The sequence below is a fragment of the Manis pentadactyla genome, chromosome 8, assembly GCF_030020395.1.
Source record: "Manis pentadactyla isolate mManPen7 chromosome 8, mManPen7.hap1, whole genome shotgun sequence".
Lineage (NCBI taxonomy): Eukaryota > Metazoa > Chordata > Mammalia > Pholidota > Manidae > Manis > Manis pentadactyla.
In genome coordinates, this window is record NC_080026.1 from 134,012,081 (window position 1) to 134,037,712 (window position 25,632).

At 51.1% G+C, this 25,632-nt stretch overlaps 1 protein-coding gene across 10 annotated transcripts in view; it reads right to left on the reverse strand.

Moving 5' to 3' along the window:
* CTBP2 (C-terminal binding protein 2) overlaps nucleotides 1–25,632 on the reverse strand; it is a 154,981-nt gene that overhangs the window by 40,385 nt on the left and 88,964 nt on the right. For 7 of the 10 annotated variants that reach the window (XM_036898961.2, XM_036898957.2, XM_036898959.2 and 4 more), the window contains one exon: nucleotides 8,269–8,426. The exons of the other annotated variants lie outside the window; for them this stretch is intronic. In XM_036898961.2, coding sequence (XP_036754856.2) covers nucleotides 8,269–8,326 — 58 coding nt within the window. In that variant the 5' untranslated portion in view covers nucleotides 8,327–8,426. The remainder of the gene's footprint in view (nucleotides 1–8,268; nucleotides 8,427–25,632) is intronic. 10 annotated transcript variants of the gene reach the window in all.

The following is a 25,632-nucleotide window of genomic DNA, read 5'->3' on the forward strand; positions in this document are numbered from 1 at the left end:
TGGGCAGGACGGACAGCCGCAGTCCCGACCCCTCCAGAAACAGGGCATCTCTGACACCATGTCTTCCTTACAGGATCCCTCTTGGAGGGCTCTGCATTTGCTGGATGTCTGTGCCAGGCCTCTTCCAGGTGTTTGGCCCATAAAGGACTCTACAGGTAGGTATGACCATGTCACATCCCTGATGCTGGGAATGCAGAGATCACATGCCTTGCCTGGCAACACAGGACCAAGATCCAGAGCCCAGGACCAACCCCAAAGCCAAAGGTCTGCTTTCTAGAATTCCCTGCGCTGACTCGGAGAAACTCTGCCCTGCTGGTGCCAGAAAATGGGAACCTCTTCATCAAAGTAATTCTTAATTCTGTCATTCTAAGGTTTTCCAATACCTTACCAAATATGTCATTTATAAAATTAACTACTTGAATATCAGAAAGCAATTCCTGAACAATGTTTCAACCCCTCAAAATGGGGTGCACTGTACTCATGTCAGAGCCAGGACCCCCAGCTATAGCTGAGGGATGGCAACTGTGTAAAGCCTCAGAATCACAGCATCCCAGTCTCCTTTTCCTTCTGTCTTGCAATATAAAAAAAAGTAACGCTGTGGAGCTAATGCTAAATGCCCCCACTCATGGCGCAGACATGGCCCCTCACAGATGTGTGGGTGAACTCCGCAGATGTCTGGGCCCCGTCTTTTTGCGGCCCAGTATCTCTTGGTGACTCACCAGCTTACAGATGCCTGGCTTTCAGTTCAAGTTCTCCATCTGAAGCAGACTGTCTAGAAGAATGTGTACCCAACTGTTCCTAAGAAACCAGTACAGGTGTGTGAGAAGGTGCCACAGGTGTGACACCACAGGCAGGGCACGGGCCACCCCCACGTGAGAACAGGGAGGCCTGGATTCCATTTCCATCAACTTCCAATCCATTCTGCTTGGAAGCGACCCAAACTCGCGCAGCCTCAGCTCTGCCATCAGCCAAATATTATGACAGATGTTTTCCTGTGTTAGGTAAAAACACCTGCAAACTGACCTGCGCTTTCCCAAACAACCTGGCACATTTTTTAAAAAGTGCGGCACAGTCTCCTGGTGAGGGCTGCACTTCCGAAAATCTCGTCTCGACTAAATAAAGCAAGACGGGATCAATTTCTAAGAGCACCGAGTCTCATGGACTTAACTTTTTTAATTTTGCAAAGAATCTCACTATAGAAAATTGTATAAAGTAAAAGGACATCTTCTGAAAATTGAGAAATAGACAACCCAAATTCTCTTGTATGTAAAAACAAACAAACAAACAAACTCAAGATAAAGCTGATCACGTAGAATAACCCAAGTGGCAACTTCAGGGTTACAAGTGACATTCTTTCGAAGCCAAATCTTTAATCCCCCATGCAACCAAATGCACCAATTTGCAACTGTAATTCAGGGATGGATCTAGACAGTTCCAGAAAAGCAGGGAGGAAACCCAAGGAGGGGACAGAACCAGTGACCCCTCCCACAGAGCAGTCCCTGGGAAAACCACCAACGAGCATTTCAAGTTCTGATCAGGACAATGACTGCTTGAAAGGAATGGGAAATGAAGTACTGCTCTGGGGTCTAATCCTTACCTTTTTCTTTAAAAAACGAAAATAAAAAATCTGTCTGTCCATCCATCCATCCCTAGACATGCAGTGGAATTGGTGATCTAAAGGCTGGACCCACACTGAGGTCACTGGGTTTAACCGCCCGTCCCCTGAAAACCTGTTCTGTTTCCCACCTGCAGTAGATACTGTTTCACTCTCAGGAAGCAACAGGCCCAACCCTAGAACATCAAGGGCCAAGCCTTCCCTGTGGTGGGCCAGCACTGCCTGGGCTTCCATTTCCTGGTCCTCCCCTGGTCCCTGGGGCGCGGGACCCGGGTGGCTCTGAAAGTGAAGGTGGAAATGAGCGCCCCACCCCGAGTGCTTCCCATGCCTCCTGAGTCCCTCCACCCCCCATGGGTGGCATCTCCCTGGGGACACTGCTGAGGTTAGTGGGTTACACACTGTTTTATGGCAGAAGCAGGGCCAAAAATAGGCCTATGACATTCCTCTTCCTACTCTGAAATGTGTACAGGATGTTGTTGGGCTTTGTTTCTGTCAAGTGTTTTAAAATTTATGTTTAAAAACAGCCTTCAATAAAAATCAAACGAATATTCATATTTGACCTGATGGTTTATAGTTCATAATGCGTGACCAAAACCAAAAGTTTCTGTGATGACTGCCCTTGTACTGTTCACCATGTAACTTATTCACTATGCAAGAATTTGTTCTGCATGTAAGAACTTGTTTGTTATGCTTCAGAAGATTAGAGACTGACGAAAATTAGGCTTGGGGTGGATTAATGATTGTGCATTGAGCATTGACTCCCCTATACAGAATTTTATTGTTGTTAACAACCATTTGATCAATAAATATGAGAGATGCCCTCTCAAAAACAACAACAACAAAAAAAAACAGCCTTCAGCCTTTAAAAAAGTTATCTTTCTTGCCGTCCCCTCAGTGTCCCCTATCAAATTAACTTAACCTGGCTGATCTAAATTGGGTGGGGGAGGGAAGAATCCAAGTGTGCTGGTAAAATAACAAATAGGTTATGGGGCAGGATTTTACGGCAGCCTGCATCTAAAGGTTCAATGAAAATACCAGAACCATCCAGACATCATCTTGGTCAGCAAAGGACTGGCATGGCACCAAACACCCCTGCAGGCTGCGAGCTCCTGATTCCCAAGCCCGGAGCCTCACCATCATCAGGGCACCCGCCAAAGGGAACCCAAGACCCAGGGGGGTCTCGCAGCCCAACTAACCCTTTCCAGATCAGCGGCATTCTCCACAGCCCCAGGCCTCCCGCAACTCAAGACTTGGCCATTTTAAGAGAAAACCAAGGCTTGTGCATTGCTCTGGACTTGGTTTCTTGACTAGATTATAAAACTGAATAAAAACATGCAACGAAAATTAGGTTTCTTTCCCACTTGTTATGGGGTAAAGTCTATTCTCTTTAATAGCAAGTTTCGAGAAGTGTGAGCTGGGTCTCCAGCTTGGACGTAGGGCCGGGAAGGGCTGGGCAAGCTACGGGACACAATCTACCTTGAGAGGCTGTGCTGAGTTCTCGAAGCACCGGGCACAAGGTCTGTGCTGGGCAGGTGCTCAGTGAACACAGCCTCCCCTCCATAAGAGCCTCCAGCAACAGCTCTTCCCACAAAATCTCAGTGCCTCAGGTGACACCCAACTCACCTCTCCAACCAGACTCGGGAAACAAGCCCTGTGGGTGTAGCAGCCCCTCCAGTGAGGGACACGGCTGGAGGGACAGGAAGGGCACACGGAACCCACACCCCTCCTGCCACTTCACGGCCCGGCTGCTGGTGCGAAGCCAAGTTCCTGTCCGCCTGGAAGGGGAGCTCAGGCTCAGAAGGCCCCCTGAGGCTCCTCTGGACACAGAGCATGGCTGGAGAGCTGGAGGTTCGTTAGCAGGAGCCTGTCAATGTCTGGGGTGCTCATCAAATAGTGATTTGATAGACTGAGTATAAATACATGAGAAACAGGAGTCTCATTTCACAGAGGATCACTTGGGGTTCTGAAAAAAGAGAGGGTCAAGAGGCTACCGGCAAGGTGTATCTTGGGGTTCTGGTTTCAGAGTCACCCCAAATATAGTTGAGCTGTGCTGGGATGTACCCAAGCCCTGGGTCTGGGCATCTTCTGATTATGTGTGGCACTCTGCCTGCAGGTTTGTGGTTCTTCAAAGAGCTTGGACCTCAGACAAAGGAGACGGCCCAGATGCATCGGAACCTGGGTTCCTGTATTTACTGAGCCTGAAAAGCAGCTGGCCTTGCCTCAAAGGTGCAGACACCATGATCAAGTGCACCAAGAGCACAGCAGAGCAGCCCAGGAATACGAGCCAGGCGGCTCTGGGGCACTCTTGGGAGGTTTGCTCCTGACTGTTGGCAGAGACAGCAGGGTGCCACCACCCTGGGAGACCGTATGAACCACTCTGGTTGGGGTGAGAGTAAAAGCAGGAGCCACAAACGAAACCATGACAGTGATGAACACCCACACCTCGGTCACCAGTGACACACACGACCTCCCATGCACGAGGGGGGCACCGAGTGGCCCTAACTTGCAGCTGAGACACATGGTGGGAGTTCAAAGAAATCTGCCAACTGCAGTGAGAGCCCACCAGAGAATCAGCAAGTGGGAAGAGAAGCATAAGTTTGCATTTTACAGATGAGTAGCAACACAGAATATGGCATTTAACCTGGTTCTTACTGCAGGGAGTGAGGGCCCGAGTGTGGGCAGTTCTGTGAACCCAATCCCTAGCTGACAGCAGGCACTCCGGGGGAGGGACCGATGCTCCAAATTTATCTTCATGACCAGATAAGCCAAAATCCAGATTTTTAATCCCTTGCAAATAAGCTTCAACCAGGCCATCCTGCATCCTTTATATGAGCAGACATTGTTTCAAGATACTCATTTATACTACAGTTTTAAGTCATGTCTAGCTGACTATTGTATATTTACATAGCTAATGTAATTATTGCTAATCACATAATTACTGAAAATGTGCATAATTGCCTGATCCAAATATATAATTATAATGTATAGCAACATTATGAATCCCATTTTTGAACATTATGAAGTCCACACTTTGGGACTATTAAAAACGGTATTTATTAGAAATGATTGTGGGGTACCTATAGATGCCAGCTTCAACAGCGTCTCCTTATACAGTACTCTGAGGACTCCTACAAACCAACTAGTGATTTTTTAATGCATTTTTTAAAGCAGATTAACAAAACAGCTTACAAATAGAAGACGACAAACACTGACTCTGGCCCGGGTCTGTAGACTGCATGCTCTTCCCGTGGGAAACACAGGCCGGCCCTGCCATTGTGTGGGCTCTGCTGGGCCTGAGCTGCGAGGAAACCTCCCCGCCCTCCCCGCAGGGGGCGCTCGGCTGGCTTCTTGACCGTTCTGGGCAGTGGTGACCTTTCCGGGGGGAACGTTCCACGGAGACAATCTTTCGGCGCCAAGCTCAGGTCAGGACGGAGGACAGCAGCACAGCTCTGCAGGAAGGGTTCTTCCAGCTCAGCCCTGCGACACTTCCTCTCTGACCCCGCTGCCCTCCCTGGCAACAAAGTGGACACAGAAGGCTCCCAGAATTTATAACCATGTCCTTAACGGACCCCAGTTGGTCTGGATTCTGCCCACAACCTTTCAACAAGCCCATCCTCTTCCTTTTTACCTTCTTTGGTTCCCTGTGCTCAGGAGAACATTCCAGAGGAAGGCGTGCCATGTATGACTGGTCATCTAAAAGGAGGCCCATTACATTTCTTTTCTTCTTGCAGCAGAAAGGAAAAGTCCTCTCCCAAGTTATTGTGTGAAGGGAGCTTATCTATGAAGGGGACATCAGCCCCACGGATGTAATCCTCGGCACCATTTTCCCATGTGTAAGACATCTGAACAAAATGAAGTTAAGTGAAGTACCTGCTTTTTTCAAATTACATTCTCAATAGTCACAGGAAAGGATGGTGTTTAGTGATTTATTTTACCATGACCCATAATAAGATGTTTTAACCAAAAGTTACCAGCAAAGTCGTTGTGCTGTATCCTAGTTCTATAAACCTAGGACTTAAGAAAATGCTTTTCTGGGTTACTTTTGTAATGATGAGTGATAGGAAGTCCTCTTTTCTGACCAACACATATTTGGAGCAAATCAGACCAGCTCTGTCATGACGCAGGAACCTACTGCAACTCTGATGCAATTCACAAACACAGTATGCCAATTATGCCAGCAAACTAAACATGGGGAAAAACCAAGATCTAAATTATACATCAAAAAGAGGAGACTGCAGTCTGGTTCTGACCCGTCTCTGTTGTTATCAGACCCTGCTCTATAGTAATGGTCAGACAACAGTACTCTGGGATTGTTTGATATTAATCATCAAGAAAGAATTATAAATATTAAAATGGAAGGGTCGCTTAAAAAAATTAAAATCTGGCTTTTAAGTCTGCTTGAAAGACCATTATTCCAACTGATTTGGATGGAGCCCAAAGACTGGCTGGAGAGAAGTGAAGCTACCCTCCGCACTGTGCTTCAATTTCAAGCAGGAATATTCCCTTGGGAGGCGAAGGTGCAGCCGCCAGATTCTGGGCATGGAGAGGGATGGAGTTCCACCCCATCTCCTCTCGGCTTTGGCTTCAAGGCCACAGAAGGAGAGCAGTTAGAAGTGGGCCACGGTCTGAAGAAGAGTAGACCGTCTGGCTTTCTGGCCACAAATCATCAACTACTCTGGGCCGCACTGGCAGCACCTGGGAAATAGGCACCACCTGTCTCCACCTGTAAAGGGTGCTAACAGCCTATAAATGCAAGGCGCACCAACGAGCACCTTGGCACAGCACAGCTGTTACACCCAATGGGACGCCAAATGAATGTCTGGGCTCGTGGACCACAAGTTACACCTGAGTAACAATTTCACACGCTTACTTGGATAGTGGCTATAGAGAATTTTAAAAAACTGATTGCAATTGTCTCAGGAGAACTGTGCACCCATGAAGGTGATACTCAAATTTCCGTTATAAAAAATGGGTGGGAGGTTGGTGACCCAGGCTCAGGAGACAGAGTGAGAAAGAACCGCCTTCGGTTTTGCCCTCTGCACTGGAAATAGAGGAAAGGCCTCTGGCTTAGTACTGGAGCTGCGGGGGCAGAATTGGGGCCACAGGCCTTTGGAAAGTTGATCCACTAGGGAGTTTTGGAACAGGGACTCAGGAACCTGTAAGCACCTTTCCACTGGAGGACAAAGGCAAGTTAAAAAACCCACACATGATCAGGTGAACCCCGACTACAGGACACTGTCCAAACCAACTGGCCTGAGCTCTTCATCGATGCCAATGCTTTTGAAAGTTAAAACGGCCAGAGAATTATTTCAGGCTACAGAGACCAAAGAAACACAAAAGCAATGTACATCCCAACTGGTGTCCGCACAGGACAACAAACCAGCAGGAGGCGAGGGGTGGGGGCAGTGTGACAACGAATCTACGATGTCACCTACAGCAGATAACACGGTGGGCTTCGATTCCCTGGGGGTGGTTATGGGACAGAGTTCACACAGGACACATCCCAAAAGGAGGTACAGGCCATAGGCACGTAGGAGTAAACTGCTGCTTCTACGACTTTTGCCAGATGGTTCTGAAAAAGCCTGCCCATCCATACTTTCATCCGTTCACACACACACATACCTATCACCGATAAAAAGAAAGCAAAGGATAGCAAAAGTCATCAACTGGTAAACACAGAAGGGACTATCTACGTCCATTGTACTAATCCAACAATCTTCCTGTATGTATGAAACATTTTAAATGTTCATTAAAAAAAAGTCCTTAAATGTCAGCCCCGTCACACCCTTGCAGCACGGAGCTCCCCTTGCGGGGCGTGTGGTCACACAGCAGAACGCCTCTTTGACACTTTCACCTCACGTGGCCTGAGCCCCATCGAACAATTCCATATAAAGAGCTTGTGGGGCGAGCATCCCTGTCCCTGACTCAGCCGCCAAGTCGGCGTCCGGTGCATGGGGGCTCAGGAGGGCTGCCGGGCCCACCTTGCCCGGAGGTTCCCGTCCATCACCTCTGTGTCACACCCTGGAGGGATGTCCCCAGTGACCTTGCTCAGCACAGCCTGGCAGCACGGATGCGGGCTGGACTCAGAGCCCAGGTCCACACGCTAGGGATTTCTTGCTCCCTAATTAGGAGAGGATGGTGCTTAATCAACATTTCAGAGTTTTGTCCCCAGGTTTCCATTAGATTTTAATCATGTTTATTCTTCCTTTCATGAATAAAACACTTCCAGACATTTTCAAAGATACCAGGGATGTGAACACATCATAAGGGGCAACACTGGGCTCTTCAGGAATATCTTCGAATTGAACGTAGTAAATGTCTTAACTCAAAACAGATAAAAGCCCAGAAACTTCAGGAAGTAGGAAAAGATGGTCCTAATATGCAGTGTCTTTCATATGCAAAATCTCATTAGGTTGTGGAAGGAAGGGCCTCAGGGCCTACCCCTCCCCAGCTGTCCACCTAGTCCTGCCGCTGCCTTATGAGAAGGTCAGTAGCCTGCTGACCCAGTGCAGGACCCCGGCAGAGGGGGCTTGGTGGTGGGAGGGGCCTCTGGCTGGAGGGCGGCTGTGGCACACACACTTCACTAGGGAACCAGTTCCTGAGGGCAGGACTAGAGTCTTTGGTTAAAAACCGCCAATTCCGCTGGCTCTTACCTTCACAAATTCTGTCCAATCGCTGTCGCTTGACTTTGTGCTTATCCACAAGGGCCATTCTTTATCGAACTTTGCAACTCTGATTCAAAAGGCAAAGCGGTCCTCTAAGAACTTAGGGGAACGGGCAGGAGTCTGCGGGCATTGCGCCACTATGAACCCTGAAACAAGGAGAAAAGAAGCCTTACTCTCTGGACACCCGGGGCACAGGACATCACGTCAATCCGGATTTTGCTGCCACTTCCTACAAGGGGACCTGCCGGGGCCTGTTCTCCCTCCAACACCGGCAGAGGGAGGTTGCTCCAAGTCCACAGAACCAGCCCGTCTTCCGTCTCGTACCAGGAGACAAGCACACACAAGACAATCGCCATTTGCTGTGGAAGGGCCATCAACAGTAGCATCTGAGTCTCTTGCTTTTTAACTTCAGAGCTGTGAACACCAACTGCCCACCAACCGGAATCGCCACCATTTGTACTCCAAAGCCAGAGACCCTGCGAGGCCTGTATTTCCCTGAGCCAGGGAGACAGAGCAACGGGGCAGCTCGCGGACCAGCGGGGCACCCCCGGGGAGCAGGTCCCAAGCCCGGGCACTCTAAGATGCAGGCACCCAGCTGCAGCCGGGTGGGAGGCGCTCTCATGGCCTTCTGCCAGGCCGTGTACGAAACTTTCCAAAACTGCCCTGTGGGGGTCAGGAGTCAGAGCCCGTACTCGGCACCAGTCTCGCCTCTCACCCGCTGCGTGGGCAGAGGCAAGGAAACCATGCACCACCTACCCCCTAACTGGGGTTTGCCCAGTATGTCTTCCTAAGCCTTCCTCACACCTGCGGGATCTGGAGGAGGATGCCCGTGGTGTCCCAGACAGAGGCGGGGCAGGGTGGGGGGCCTTCCACTTGGCTTGAGGCACCTGGGACTCTCCAGAGGGAAGCCAAATGCCGCCTGCAGAATGGGGAGATGCCGCCCCTCTGGTCTGTGGAGGGGGTCGGGCCTGCGTGATTTGGAGACTCTGATGTCATTTCCTGCTCTTCCAGGGTAACCAGCTAAGGCCACAGATCGTCATCTGCAACCCCCACGTCCCAGCTTTTGAGTCACTGCGCCGAGCGCCGTCTTACTCTAACACCGCCACCTCCCACACACACACAGGCACACGCGTGCACAAACATGCAGAAAAAGCTGTCCTCAAATGAGGGGGGACAGGAGACAGACAGGAGCTCCAAGGTCAATAATGGGGACTCTCATCAATTACGCAAAATGTTGTGAGTTACTTCATCAAAGGTCAGAATGCAGGTCTGACTGAAAAAAGGTAGGTGTCTTCCTGGTAGTTAATGGCTAATTTCCCAGCAATGAGGCTGGAAAAGCACCCCAAAGATTTATGGCAATAATTATGTGGGGTTTTTTTTTTCTATAGAAACAGCTAGGAAAAAGGCAAAATTTCTGATCACACAAATAATGCAACAGTCAAAAGATACCAAACCCTTTCCAAACCCAGGGAGCTCCCCACACCTGGAATGGCCAAGACAGCCAGCCCAAAGCAGTCGAGGCCGGCACCTAGAGGGTCTCCAGTGGGCGAGATGTAGGGTTACATTTGTAAAATCCTGGTTTTGATTTTGGGTGGGCTTCATGAGAGGCAACCGTCTGAAGTGGGGAGGGCAAACCTGATGTGGGAGCAACGGGGGAGCCAGAAGGCCTCCTCTCTGGCCCCACGCATTTGTGCCCGGGAGAGATGCTTGCTCACTCACTTGGGTCCCAAGCCTGAGGTAAACTGCGGCCCCTCCTCGGCTCTGGCGTGAACACAGAACCCCATATTAACCAAGGGGTGAGAGAATTGGTTAGTTAGTATTTGTGGAGTGCCTTGGAGATGAAAAACGACAGCATTATCATCCGAGGCAAGAGAGTTTCACACCCTCCTCCAATTCCCCGAGTGAGGCGTAATCATTCTTTTTGCTTTCCTTTGAATTTTAATTTGTATAATTAGATGGCTTCCTGAAAAATTGATAAGTAGAATCTCGATTATGCAATCAAAGGAAAGATCAGGCATCAGCTTACACAAATTGCCTGCGTCCTATTATTTAAAAAGGAAAAAATAGGCAACTGACTCCCATGTCCAGGTGGGGGAGGGGATACTCTCTTCAGCCAGCCCTTCTGTGGGGGTCCCCTCAAGCTGTGGCATGCACCCACGTTTCAGGCAGGCCATGCTGACAGTGAATTCGTGAGACCACCAGGCTGAGTCTCTGGTGTGGCCCTGGTGGCAGTGACCACTGATTCACATAGACTCGATCCCCACCCCCAACACTCTTTTTGAAGCAAGAATGTGTGAAATGTGCCATTGCCCTCCCGAGGACCAAGCTCTTTGGAGGGCTCAGTTAACGTAACCCTCTTCCCAATGATAGGACGGGCCCTCCTCGGAGCTGAGCTGTGAGCAGCGGTCTCTGGCGGGTGTCCTCACCGAGGGCACCAGCACCCTGCCATCCACACGGCCCCGGGAGCCCTTTGTGGCACCTGCTGTGGAAGCCAATCTCTGCCTTTACTTTTATACCATCTTTACTCATAAATTATGACCATTTTTGCCACTGAATTTATCACCACAATCATCAGTTGACATATCTAGTCAATGTGTAACAACAAATAAAGGTACACATAGAGAAAAAACGAAGGGAATGTGTTCCACGTCCTGCATTTGCTGAAACTTCCAGCAGATGGGAAAAGGGTTCTAGAACCTACTTGCAGAATGACTGTGGATAAGCAGGCTCCGAGCTGCCAAATGCGGATATGGTACTTACTCTCCAAAGTGGCTGCGAGCGCCAGAGGAGAGCACACATGGAATGATCACGAGAGGACACCCCTTGGACACAGGCCCCAGCCAAAGGCTACGCTCCTCCAGGCTGAGGCGGGGAGGCAAACCTCAGGGAGACTCAAGGGTGAAAGGAAAGTCTGTTCTTCCCCTAAGTAGGAACAGCACACCAACCTCCCAAGAAAGCAGCCAAACCTTACATGAGCTCACAGGGCAAAAGGCACAGAAGAGTCTACCTAACGTTTTAGTAGGTGGAGGTTAAGGGGTGTGATCCCTGGGAGGTCTAGTGGCAGGGACCGCAACTTATTCCAGAAGGGGAGAGCCACTGGGTAAGACAGCTCCTGGAGGTTCCTGGTTTCTACTAGAAAGCAGCCTCAGGCATGAAGATCTGCCTCATGTACACGAGATGAAAGGAAGCCTCATTTTACAAGGATATGTCTCTCTCTCTCTCTCTCTCTCTCTCTCTCTCTCCAACAGCCAGAGGCAAGGCTGAGTGGGAGGTGTCCCCTCATGCACCAAGGCCTGAGAGTGAGTCAAGTCTGGGTTATTAGCACAGGCCCACCACCCTTCCCAACACCTAGAGGGCAGGCATCCTGCACAATCCAGATGCATTTGGGTTTAAGAAGTACAGAGCACACACCACACTAAGGCGACCATTAAACCACACTGACCACTGAAATTACGAACACAGCTCACTCAACTAAGTTCACCTTAAGCCACCTAAGAGGCCCCGTTTCCTTGTTCCAGTTCCCAGTCCTCATAAAGCCGAGGCAGATGGAGAAATTCAAAGTAACTGACACCATCAACGATGCCTTTCAAAATGAAAATTCTTCTAAAACCAGTTCAAGAAAGCCTTCAGTTCTTTTAAGGAAACCTACTGAAACCCCGTGTTAATAAGCAGAGACCAAGTTTCCTGACACACTAATGAATTCGTATGATCACAGTCGGGTGGGTGCTGCCAAAGTTCTCTGGTGAAGCTCTGGAGCCACCGGCATGGATTTCATGGCTGACCTGCACAGAGCTGACTTCACACCCGAGAGGTTGGGGTGGGGTGGTCATGGGCACGTGGGAAGCACCCCCTGAGGTTCGTAAGGTCTCTCGCCTTTCTGAGCCTCACATCCCTACAGGAATGACACTGCACCTCAGGGCTCCTTTGCCATGCCCTCCAAGACTCTCCAGATGTGTGGACAGGCTCATTTACCAACCTGGGAGGGACCCAGCAGGGCACCGCCAGTCCCCGCCAAGGCAACAGTGAGTGTTACCTGCTGCCGCAGGCGCGGACCCGCAGGTGGTCTCCCACCCGGCATACCCATAGGGTAGATGCACTTTAATAGGGGCTTAGGAACACTGGCCACGAATGACAGTCGCCCAGGACGCCCTCTCTCTTTATCCCAAATAAAGCCACAGGTGTGCGTGCTGCCTCAAAAGAATCTTCAGGTGTCTTCCGTAGGAAGCTAGCTGGGCTGAATTCTCTCAACAGGTGATCTGTGCTTTGTTTTGTAAACTGTATCTGAAGAAGCCATAAAAATCTAGAAAAATGTATGTTCCACAGGGGTCAGAGATCAGTGGAGGAAACACTGGGCTAGACTTTGGTTAAACAGTTGCCATATTAGCACAATTAACAAAATCATTAAAACTGCACTTTAAGGAAGAAAATGGGAGCTTTGGGGGAAGACTGGTAGTGGGTGCAGTCAAATTTGTAAATGTTCACAAGCTACTACCAATCCGTGATTAGTTATCCAGTAGGGCTTTGGGTGTGCTTAGCTTTTTCGGTAAGGTTACACTCATGGTTGAGACACCAAGTGGTGCGAACAGGTGTACATGGAAGTCTCCACTCCCACAGCCCCAAACCCCAAGCTCCAGAAGTAACCAGCAGGCCCCTGCAACACACATCGAAGCATCCGTGGTCCCTGGAGCTGGGCCTGCCCACCGCCTGGCAAGGCTGCTCCCTTGCAGAATGCCCAGCAGCCAAACCCTAGGGTGCAAGGTCACACCTCGTCTTGTGCCCAGCAGTGCAGGTCAGCTGAAGTGTGGTTAGCACAGGCCCACCACCCTTCCCAACACCTAGGGCAGTAGAGAGCACACACCACACTATGCCAACCACTAAACCACACTGCCACTGAAATCATGAACACAGCTCACTCAACTGGGTTAATACACAGAACACAAAAGTATCCCCTCGAGGCCGCAGTGGCAGCTCTGCTTTCCCAGCTTCGTTACGCCACCCGATGACGACAATAAAGATGCCAGAAAGTCAGCCAAGGAGGACAAAGATCCACTGAACACATCTGTGGGCAAGGCCAGAAAGAAGACGTGGTCCAGAGGCAAAGGACAAGCTCATTAACCATCTTGTTTGGCAAACTGACACATGACAGGCTCTGTAAGGAAGTTCCCAACTACAAGCTTGTAACCCCAGCCGTTGTCTCTGAGGCTGAGGATTCATGGTTCCCTGGCCACGGCAGCCCTTCCGGAGCTCCCGAGTAAAGGACTTTACTGAACTGGTTTCCAAGCACAGAGCTCAAGTGACTTACGCCACAACATCAAGGCTGGAAATGCCCCCGCTGCTGGTGAAGGTGCAGGGAGAGGCCCCACCAACTACGTGGTGAAAAACTTCATTAAATCAAAAAAGAAAAGTATGCTCTCAATAATTCAGCCTGCATCAAAATCTGCCACCAAATGGGTCACAAATGAATTAAAAGTTTTCAGTCTTTTACAAATTTGGGTGTGAGGCTCAAGTGCTGGGCCTGTGATTTTATTCTTTCCACCTAACGCCCACCAAAATGTTCTCTGGAGGCAAGGAAATGAGAAGTGAAGCCGCTTCAATCCAGGTAGAGTTTGTGACGTCTGAGACATGGAAGGACGTCTTCGGGGCGTGGAGTCCCAGAACTCACAGGTTGGAAGCTGCCACGAGGAGGGGGGCCGAGGGAATCCTGCGTGGTTTAGGCTTTTAGTGCAAGAACACGTATTTCCTGGTATTAAAGGCAAACCTCAGGATCTGTAAATATTTTCACTTGCTAAAAGCCATCACGGGGCACAGAAGACTTGAGCAGAACAATTCATGATTTCCTAATTGGTTGTTTTGTGTCATAATGAAAATTAAGTGCTGGTCTTCCTATGCTGAAGAGAATGAGACACTCCTGTTAAGAGTTTTCACACATTTTAAAGCACTTGACTTACAAATGTGCTTTGAAAATATATTCATCTTAATCATAAAGTGTTCTTTAAAAATAAAGCAAAACAAAATGAGGATAGAGGCAGGTAAGCAAAATTCCATTCAAAGTAAGAGACTGTGAATACAGTGAGTTATAAGAAATACTTGTTTGGACATTCGGATGAGCAAATATATGTCCCAGGTATGTCTGGCCTTTATCCACAGTTCTGAAGCATTTTAGAGCCTTAAAGGTGAAATGGGTGTCTTATATGTTAATGAGACTTTTGGGCTCCACCCAAGGGCGGGGGTGAGGGTCAAATCAGCCAATGGCCACTGATTTAGTCAGTCAGGACTATGCAGTGAAGCCTTCACGCAAATCCAGAAGAGCATCTCTTTCCCGTCCTGCTTCTCGGTTGTCGGGACTTCCACGCTCGGGGACCCAGAACGCTCCCACGTGCCGCCCTGCCAGGCCCCAAGCTCCATGAGGACCGAAGCCCCTTTACTTGGAACCCTGCCCTATGAGTCTCTTCATCCGACCGTTAACTTGCATCCTTTATTGCACTGCTAAATCTAAGACTCGTCCTAAATTGTGTGAGCCACTACAGAAATTAATTAAACCGAAGGGGGAGGTTGTGGAAACCTCCCATCTGTAGCCGGTTGGTCAGAAGCACAGGGATTCACCTGTAGCTTGCGACCCGTGTCCGGAGCGGGGGGTGGAGGCCAGTCTTGTAGGACGAGCCCTTACTGGGGAGTCTGGTTCTGTCTCCAGGCAGAGGGCGTCAGAATGGAGCTGAGTTCTCAGACTCCCTGCTGCCGTTAGAGGGCTGCCTGGCAGTGTGCGTGGGAACATTCCCGCCCCCGCATCCCCCCACACATCCAAATCGGGGGCCTGGAACTACAAGGGGCTGGTGTGGAATTCAGGTGTAAAACACATCTTTTATTCCCACTGTGCCGAGACTGAGGATCGTGGAAACCCAGCTTAATTTCTCTTTTCCCAATTTCCCGACCCCTTCCTCCTTTGGCACAACTCTGATTGGTAGCAGAGGAAAGTGTGGTTGAACAGGATGAAGGAACTAGTAAACTCAAATTCCATCCAGACATTTCACCTTTTCTTACATGTTGAGTCCAAGAAATGATCATGGAATGTTTACATCTGAGGGAGTGAGATGTGAACGCCACACATGGAAGTACCCAGAACATCGGAAAGTTCTCACAGCACGTCTGCAGAGGGGCCTCAGGACGGCCACTCCAGCGCCCCAGAGGTCACCGGGGGTGCAGCCCATGATTGTGCCCTCACTTGCATTTGCTGTGGGTCAGCTGCGGCAGGGGCCACCAGGAGACAGCGATCTGGAGGTTATATGCTCACCTTAAAAACAGTCTATGGAATGTGTGTGTGCAGAAGATTTAAATTGTAAAGGCATTATTTGGCTTATCTAACACAGATGAATTGCATGTGTATTTAAATATCTAATCAAGACAATTATAGGAATTAACTGGTTATCAAACAAATGGCAATGGTGAGACCTTAGTGTTTTAAAATCCTAACATTGTATTTTGAAGACCTTTCTCTCCTCTTGATTTCTTGCCTCGAGAGGCCCCGACTCCATGACTGCTCTCTGAGCGCCCACGTTCCCTGGGCGACACACTGGTCTGCTGCCCTTTGGAGTTCCCAGCCCACTTGTCTCTCAACACCATGAGGTCTGGAATCCACGTACAAGGGCATGTTCCCTGCAGCCCCGGCTCGCTCAAAGCCAGTGGAAACCACACATGCATGAAGGACCTTCTCCTAGTCCAGCCCCTTCCCAGGAGCAGGCCTGGTGCCCGGCGATGCTGCCCTCTGGCCGGCAGAGGGCACTGCATGGCCTGCATGGCCTCAGGGCTGCTCCATTTAGTCCCAGGGTGGACTCTACACGACCCTGGGGACAGTGAGACCAGGTGCCTGTAGAAGGGAAGGTCTGAGATGACGACACACTGCACTCGCTAGTCTCCGGAAGCAAGACAGACAAATACTGCCAATTGCTCTTAAAGCAAAAGACGTTAAAGATGCTCAGACTCAGGAACATGACCGGTCAGGGGCCGGCAAACACTGCAGCAGGGCCTCCTCTCGTCTGTCTCCTGGGCTGGCAGCTGAGGTTTGCCCTTTTGGAGCTGAGCGAGCCTAAATTGAGGCCACAGAAAGGTGAGTCAGAGCCCCGGACTTGGGGTCCCTGATTCAAAAAGGGCCACAGACACCCTGAGGATGATTCTCCGTTATGTCCACACTTCCTGTGTAAGGATACATCAGTGAGGAGTGAGCTGTGGCGATGGAATACGAGAGCGACTTGGCCGAGCCGTACTTGCTAAGGAGAAGAAAGCTGGCAGCACGCAGAAGTGCTACGGGGTTGCGGCCGCGCCCACAGCTTCTGCAGCTCTGCACGCACCTGGTTAGTTGGTGATGGGGTAACTCTCGCCACCCCCTGGGATCGGGGTTGTGAGACATGGATGACCTCAGAACACACAACCTTTTCAGTGAACACAAATTTGGAGGATTTGGGGGAATTCTTCAACCTCATTCATGCATTGGTTCTGGCCAGCAGGGGCCAGCCTAAAGGAGGGCCTTGTCTCTGGGCTCTGGGACCCGGATGCAGAGCCTTTATGACCACTGGTCTCTCTACCTGCCTGACTGACAGTGTCCTCTAAGCAGCCAGCACAGTGAGAGTCAATCGGCTCCATTCTCCACACCTACAGGACACCGATGGCTCAGGTTAAAGGGAAGGAGGGGCTGTTGGTCCTTTGATGCTGAAGCAGGGGTGACGCATGTCTGGTCCAATCCCCACCCCCCCACCCACAGAACCAGCTTCCTCCCCCACTACCATTTCAAAGCTAAGTTGCCTTGGCAACAGGATGCCACTGGGTGGCACGGCTGGCTCTGGGCCTGACTTGACAGGAATGCCTTTGGAAAGCCCCCCCCAGAGACCCCGGGGTGTCCCACCTGTGCTCTGATTCTGCCTGCTCCTGGAAGCCTCCCTTCTCTCTGCCTCGACATCACAAGCCCCCGACTTGCTCTAAACCACACTAAGTGGGGAAGGATCCTCTGTACAGCCCGCTTTGGGGTGGAGAACCCAGCAAGGCATGTGGGCCACCTGGTGACTGAGGAGAGGCTGAGAGTGACTGACAGGCATGGCCCAGGTCAGAAGCTGGTAGGAGAGGGGATTCAAGCTGGTCGCTGGAGATAAAGTTATCAACAAGACGAACATGGCTGGCTGGTGCCTTGTGTCCGTTTTCAGAAAGCCATGTGTCTGGAAAGATTATCTCAAACACAAATAGGAGAAGAGCTCACCCCAAACCCACCCACCTGCCTGAAGGAGTAGGGACCCTTCAGGGCCACCCAAGTTCAGGGTCGGGTGGGTCTCAGAGCAGCCAGTTAAGAACCAGACCACAGACCAGAAGACCAGCCCGACATGTGCTGCCCAGTACAGCCAGGAAAGAGAGCTCACCAGTGCCACGGGCAGGGCCCCATCACACAGTTCAGCTCATGTCCACACCTGAGAGGCCAACAGGTCAGGGTGTCACCTATGGGTGCACCATGGGACAGGAGTGTTCCCCATCTGGGATGGGAGCTGGGGGGCTGGGCATTCTATAAATGAAATGCCACTTGCACAAAGGCAGACATGTAGGAAAGCCAACTCAGACCTTGGGAACAGAGTAATTAAGTTTGTTTTATGACAACAGATATTCTGGGTTTGGATCTTTACAAATATCCAAATTCCATCCCTAAGTTCCTCTATAAGAAAAGCCACTGGGCTGTGGCGGCACCCTGTCTCAGGCACCCTGTGGAGTTTTATGGAAATGTTATTTTATGGAAATGTTAAGCAGGAATCAGACATCCCTAACTCCAGAAAGTCTTGATTGAAAAGCAATTCTTTCCAGACCTTATCTTTTCAACCTGAGTCATAAAGAGGAAAATCTTAATCTTATATGCAGCTATTTAACAACATGAAATAAAACAGCTTGCAGCTATTCATTTTGCTTAACACGATTTTCATGTGGAGGATCCGGTACGGAAACCCAGAGGGGAGGCAGGCTTTGTTTGTATCCGTGACTGCAAAGGAGGGCGGCCACTGGCCGGCCGGGGATGCGGGGCCGGGGGTGCAGGGAGGAGGAGAAACCTGCATTCATCTTCGCTCATCAAACTCGGGAAGGAAAGCAGGGAGAGGCCGCACGGCTCCTTTTGTTTTCTGTTTTAGGATATTCCTGAGTTAACTCGTCTTCTTGAATGAATTACTGCATCTGTTTAACAGCATCCTCCAGTGCTGGCCTCCAAGTCTTTGGTGGGTAAACAATGGTATTTTCACACTTACTGTAGTCCAGAATGTTCTGAGCTATGGCTGAAACACAGCTTGGTGGAGAGGGGCTGCTGCGACAGGGGAGAGGTGGCAACACTCCCTAGGAGAACTTTCTAGAGGCGCGAGTCCTTGTCGCAACAAAGCGAGCTCTTTACAAACAGGGCCAACGGTGGACGGTTACGGTGGAGAGGGTCAACGGGAACACAGTCACCTGTTCACATCATTACAGCTCACCAGGTGCTAATATGCCCAAGGATCCTAATTTTACATGAAATCCTATTAGAGAATCTTGACAAGGTGATGACCATTTAAAAATCTGCTGGGAGCTAATTTATGGGGAAGCCATACACACTGGACCTGCCGCCAGACAGAAAGCACACGGGGGAGGGGCGACTGAGGAGTCAGGATGTCTGGACATGTCCCTGGAGCAGACACCATGCGACTATGGCACAAGACAATCTCCAGGGAAAGGCAGGCCCCTGCGCCCACTCCTCGGAGCCCAACTGTCCACCCACGGTCTCCTGGTCAACATCAGAAGATCCCCCAAGGAGCTTACCACGCATTTCTGCCTAACTGCCCAACCACACCACGTGTAACCACCTTGTTATGAATTATGTGTCCCCTCCCTCACCATTCCATCCAAGTCCTAAGCCCCAGAACCTCGGAATGTGACGTTACTTGGAGAGAGGGTCTTTACAGAGGCAACTGAGTTAAACCGAGGGCACCACAGTGGCCCCTGATCCAACAGGACTTGGTCCTTAGAAGGGGAAATCTGGACACAGGGATATGCACAGAGGGATGATGTGTGAAGACACAGGGGAGGGTGGCCACCTGCAAGCCTAGAAGAAATCCTTCCTTCCCAGCCTCAGAGGAAAACAACCCTGCAGACACCTTGATCTCCGGCCTCTGGAACGGTGGGACAATGAACTTCTGCTGTGTAAGCTGCCCAGTCAGTGGCACTTTGCTGTGGCAGCCCTAGCAGACTAACCCACAGCTTCTGATGGTATTGGGGACAAGTGCCCCAAGAGGCCCCTCCAGGATCCTGCTCGGGGGACGCTTAGGGAAGCTCAGGGCTTCCTTGGTTGGGGTCCTGGCCATGGTTCAGGGGCAGCCCCTACAGGGCCTGACTTTATTACAAGGCACCAATGCTAAGTCAACCAGAGCCCAGCCAGGTGCCTGAAGACAAAATACAGACATGCCCCCGTGCTGTGCCCCATCACTGCAATGCTGGGCAATGAGAACGGGGCCCAAGGGCCAAAGCCGAACACCCACAACACATGAAAGACAGAGCCTGTGTTTTGAAGGGAGAGACGCAAAGAGAAAATGTCCTAACCCTGTTTTCCTTTAAACTGTGTTCTGCACCTCAGACCAAGAATTCATTGTTTTGAATACTCTGCCACGAATCCTCTGCATTACCACCCACAGGCAGATCTCCCCACCCTGTGCTGAGGCCAGGGTGGGGAGAAGGGTGGCCCCACACTGCCTGTACCTTTTCCTGCCAGGCACTTGGCAGACCCTGCTTCCCAAGAGGCGGAATCTGCCCAGGAATTCACAAGGCCCCTTGGGATCAGAGGGCAACCCGATGCCAAGGCTGTGCCTCAGAACACCAGGGCCCGCGTCTGCCGAGGTCAGGTTCTGCCAGAGGTCCGGAGTACATCCACGCAGGAGATGCACTTCTGCGTCAGGGCCAGAGGTTCCAGGCTCAGGCGGGACACTGTGACGCTATCGATAGTACACAGCTCGGGCAGCCCTGACAGGTCCACGTGTCTGAGTTCTTGGGAAATTCTGAACGAAAGCTACTCTGACCACAGAAGTACTCTCCCTCGCCCATCCACTCCCTCCCTCATGCAGCAACCATGGAAACACAAAACCACGGACCCTCAGTGTTTCTTCAAAATTGGGAACTTCCAAATAAACTCAAGCAAGACAGATGATGTCACCTCGGCCACCCCTGCACCTCGGAGGAGGGTGGCGGTGGCATCCCCCCCAGGTTCCTGGAGTGCGGCTGGGAGCCCGCTTCTCAGAGGCTGGGGCTCCCTCACCTTCACCAGTGGGACCCTGAGTGCGGCTGCCTCTCAGACACGGCTAACAAAGGGGGCGAATCCACAAGGACCCCTTCAGTCCTCTGAACTGCGGCAGCCTCTCCCGTCTTCACACACAACCAGCTGACCCAGGCAGTGGGCGCGGCACGAGCACTGGCTGTTTGTGGTCCGTCCAGCTTCTGCAGCCCCCTGGCCTCACCCAGCAGGGCAGAGCAAGGAAGAACCTCCGCCCCCTCAAGGAGCCTCCCCCAGGCTCCCCCAGGGCTGGGGCTGCAGCACGCCCCTGCCGGGTGTATCACGGGCTGCAGCCGGGCCCAAGCCAAGGCCTTTGGGAAATGAGGCCCCACCTCAAAGCAAAGCAGAGAGCACGCTGGCGCTGGCCTCTGGGGAGTCTGAGGTGAGACGACTCCGGGCTTCCGGGACAGCACCTCAGGTGAGGGCTAAGCGAGCGTCTCCGGGGGAGGGAGAGTCTAACACCACCTGCCCCTCCCTCACAGCCCCTTCTTGCCCTAGGCCAGGGCTGGCATTGGCCTGGGGACCAGAGTGGGTAGGAGGGTCTGCAGACTTAGAGAGGAGAGGGCAAAGGCAGACGTCATGCGGAGAGGAAGGGACACTGCCAGACTCACACTAGTGAGGGACAAAGAGGCCTCCCTGCCTGTGGGGCAGGGGCACTGGCCAATCACGACCCTGCTGCCCAGCAATGTGAGAAGCCAACAAGCCAGCAGAGGACTCCTGGCAATGACTGCAGGGTCGGGTCTCGACGGCATGTCCAGGTCCCACAGGAGGTCCCCAAACCCAGAACCCCAGGGACATGTCAGCTCTCCAAAGCAACCTGCTGGTGGCACAGGGGTGCCCATGGTAGGCATGCCTATTGGGGGTTGGGGTGTGTGGGCGGGGGGTGGGGTCCTGAGTTGTCAGGGGTCCCTTCCTAAGCAGTTATAATTTGCCCTCTCTCTGCTTGGGGAAAATTCTATCCTTGCTGTGGAAGCCAAAGGAATCAACACACCACAGCCCCTAGTGACGCCCCAGCTCCTGGAATTCATGTCCTGTGTAATCTCTGCCTTGAATAAACAGACTCAATGCTAATGACAGGTAGGTGACAGGGTGCTGCTGCTGAGACCAGACGGTGGCTTCCATCCTGAGGGGTCCACGTGGCAAGGCACGGAGGGTGGCCATTGGCCAGCAGCCCTCGAGGAACTGGATCCTGCTAATGACCACGGGAGGGACCCTGAAAGAGGCCCTGCCCCCACTCAAGCCTTCAGGTGAGTTGGCAGACCGGGCTGACATCTCTGAAATATGTTGAGACCCCAGCCAGGGAACCCAGCTAAGCAGTGCTGGATTCCTGACCTGTGGAAATCAAGATACGGTTTTGTTGTTTTAAAGGCACTAAGTTTTTAGGTTATTTGTCACACAGCAGTAAAACTAATATAACCCTTTACCCAAAGATCAGATTTACTGTGATTACTGATATGGTACAGTACACAGGAAAGATTTAAAAAATATATATATGTATTACAATGGCACCAACTTTCTATGTCCTACCGGAGGGAGACTGATAACAAAAAAGCACCAAAATGCCACAAACCCTCAGCTGCCACGCTGAGATGAGGTCTGTGCTGTGCTCATTTTGTCACCTCTGGGGTGAACGCTACCCTCTGCTCATCAGACCTGGAGAACTGAAATGCCTACTGGGATTTTCACCTACTCCAGATGCTTGAAATAAATTCCAGGGCTGCACTCAACATGCACAGAGTTAACTAAGGCACCCTGGGGTCTCTCCTCTGCCTCATGCACACCCGTAAATCTAGGGACACTAAAAAGATCTACCACAGACAGGGCCCCACATTAAGAACGCAGCTTTCTAGGCCACCCTTGCACGGTAATTCACTGGACGAACAGGCCCTCTTGCTTTCTTATTCTTAGAAATGGTCCTTGAACCATTTACAACTACTATTAAAGTTGAGCTCTCTGGATCAGAGAAAACAGGTAACATGAAAGGCAACCTTTGAGAGTTTCAGGGTATAAGCACAGCCTGTTCCTCTGACGGGAAGTAACAGGTGGGAGGTCTGAGGTACCAGCAAGCCCCACCTGGAACCCAAGGGGCAGAAGAGGCACAGAGTGTAGCTGTGACTGCAAGCACGCACGCATGTACACATGTGCGTGAGTCTGTGTGGCCTTGACGGGTTCTTGGAACCATGGCATTTCTGGGACATACTGAGACTCAGGAAGTTACCAAATCCAAACCGCTGCCCTCACAGATGGAGAACCTGAGATTCAACAAGCCCAGGGCACTGCTAGCCTGGGTTTTTGCTTATCCCCTAGCACCCCATGCCACCGAGCTCCTGCCGCCAGCAGCTCTGCAAAGGCATTATTGGTGCAAGAATCTAGAAGCTCAGCAGCCAGCTTGAGCCACACCAGACAGGCTCAAAATGTGGTAGCTACACCTCACTGGGCAATACCCACAGCCCCTGGACCACCACGGATGCCTTGACAAGGTAGGGCCCCCCCAGCCCCAAGAGGGAATATCCAGGTAAGCAAGCCAAGTTTTGTATCTCAGCAAAACAAATAAATGAAAAATTAGTTTGTAAGCTTGTTAAAAAACAAAGTGCAGATAAAAACATACCCAGCCATGGGCAGGGGCCCCCCTGAAGAGCGGGACTGAGGTGGGAGAGACGGACTGAGACCTGCGGGGCTGGAATGTGCTTTATTTATTTCCCACATGTACTGCTTCACAAATGCTAACGCTTACTGGGTCGCCATCTGTGACAGGCGCTGTCCTAACTGCTATCCCCGCGTAAACTCACCCAACAAGAACACGAGCAGCCTCTGGACACATTCTGCTGCACCCACTTCAGTGAATAAGGGAGAGACTTGGGAGCACTCAGCACCATCACCCACCTCAGTCACCCAGCCTGACCTGGGCGAGGCTTCGGCAGCACCTGCAGGACAGAGGCATGACCCTGGTGCAGGCGAGGCCCGAGGGCCTGAGGGGTCAGGGACAGCAGCTCTTAACTCATCCCTCTACTGACCTGCTAATCTCCTTGCCACTTGGTCTGACATGAGGTCAACCAACACTGTCTTCCTGTCTCCGGAAGACACACAGCGCCTGGTCAGACGGTGGTCGGCTCATGTGGACGCAGGGTGTCAGCTACAGAGGCGTCCACACTTAGGACCTCCAACTCGATCACCCCTAACCCTCCTGGGGACCCACCTCTGGGTCACACCTGTGGCCCCTAATGCTTGATGAGCTACCATCACCACATTCCACATGCAACGCCTACAGATTCTGGAAGGTTCTTTCTCACAGTGACATGTGGGTCCTCCACTGCATTCTTGGTCTGTAAGTCTCCGTGACACCTTTGGTGGAAGCCCCAGCTTCCCACCGTGAATGCTCCTGGCTCTGTGAGGTCCGGGGTGGGCTGAGCTTCCCCTACCAGGTCCAGGGGATGGAAGAGAGGCAGGCAGAAACAGGGCAGCGTGATCGTTTTCAAAAGGGAACTCAGGAAGGGCTAAATGGATTTTTAGAACCAAACTTATAAAAAATGGCTCCAGTACAACTTGATGAGGTCAGCGAGTAGAGAGGCCTAATGACACTTGTAAGAAAAAACATCTGTCGGTGTCAAAAGGTCGGCAGGAAGTGAGTGGGATTTATGTGGCTCTGATTGGCCAGACCAATACTCCTAGAAAGAGAAACACATGGCTTAACTTAGCCCGGGGGAACAAAAACCCTTTCAATTGTCCTGGACCAGCCCCTGCCTCCCTCTAAACACGAGGGCAAAGGGAGCTATGAAATCCATCTAGGACCCTGCCAGGCAATTAGCCCTTTGTTTGTTCACTGACCAGCCACCGAGGCTAAAATATTCCTGCAGGAGCAGCCTTTGGGGAATGATACGCCATGTGTTAGCGTCATCTCCCTGGGTCACAAAATCTCGTTTTAATTTTTGGTTGGAAAACAACTTGGACCCCTTGAATAGCAAACGTTTCAATAAATCCATCATCACAAAAAACCAAAACAAGAGGTTTCTTTGGAAAAACAGGAAGTCCTGGTACATAACAGGGCTTAAAATAGAGCCAAGCTGATTTGTTGACAAAAGCCCAGCCCGCAGAGCCTGCTGGCCTGATTTGTCTAAGATCCAACTTACCTCTTAATCTTCCTTCAGGAACCCGTGCCGTCCCCTTGGGCGACAGGCTGGCCTGGTCTCTGTCACTGCTGTGACACAGGTCACAGGACTGGGGCCCGGCCCGCTTCCTGTCCATGAGCGCCAGGGGGGGCTCAGGAGAAGGCGGCCCCAGCATGGCACTGAGGGATCAGGCCTGGTGCTTCCCACAACCTGGGGGCCTGTTTCAGACTTCTCATCAGTCATGTAGAAGTTGGAGGCCTTCTGGCATTTGTGTCGTTTGCTCCTTGTAGACAGTCACAGAGCTTGACAGAGAAGCTCTGGCGGTCGAGGCAAAACTCTGGGGCTCTTACCTGGACTTAACCTCCATGCACCGGGCAGAGCAGGGTGCCCAGCTTCACCCATGCTTGAGAGATTGAGCCTCTTTCTCAAGACCAGGCGGGCAGGAAGCCAGGAATTTAGATCCCATTCTTCCCAAAGGCACCCTCTTGCAAGAATACAGGCACAAGAAAACTCCCAAAGAAATGTAGAAAGTTCTTCAACTGACAGATAAAAGTATGCTCACCCACTTTTTTGTGCACACAATGTCATGTCTGCAACAGGCCTCCCATGTGCCATTCTTTATTGCTGCCTCGTTGCTGCGAAGACTAATGCCACTCTGTTCCCACTCATTTTTGCTTTTCCTTACTAACCCCCAAGCACCAGAAGGGTGGTGTTAACACGGCATGGCAGGAGCACGGGTCACAATTATAACACCCTTGTTAAAAAGGGAAACCAGAGAATGCATGTAGAAAGTTCACAGAATCAAGTCAGCCCAATTCTTACAGGCATCACATCACCACCAAACTCCATTTCCCTAGGTCTGTTTGTTGCTCTACAACCTTCAAAATGTTTCTTTACCACTAAGAAGGTTTTTGCATGTTACAGGTAGATCTAAAAATTGCC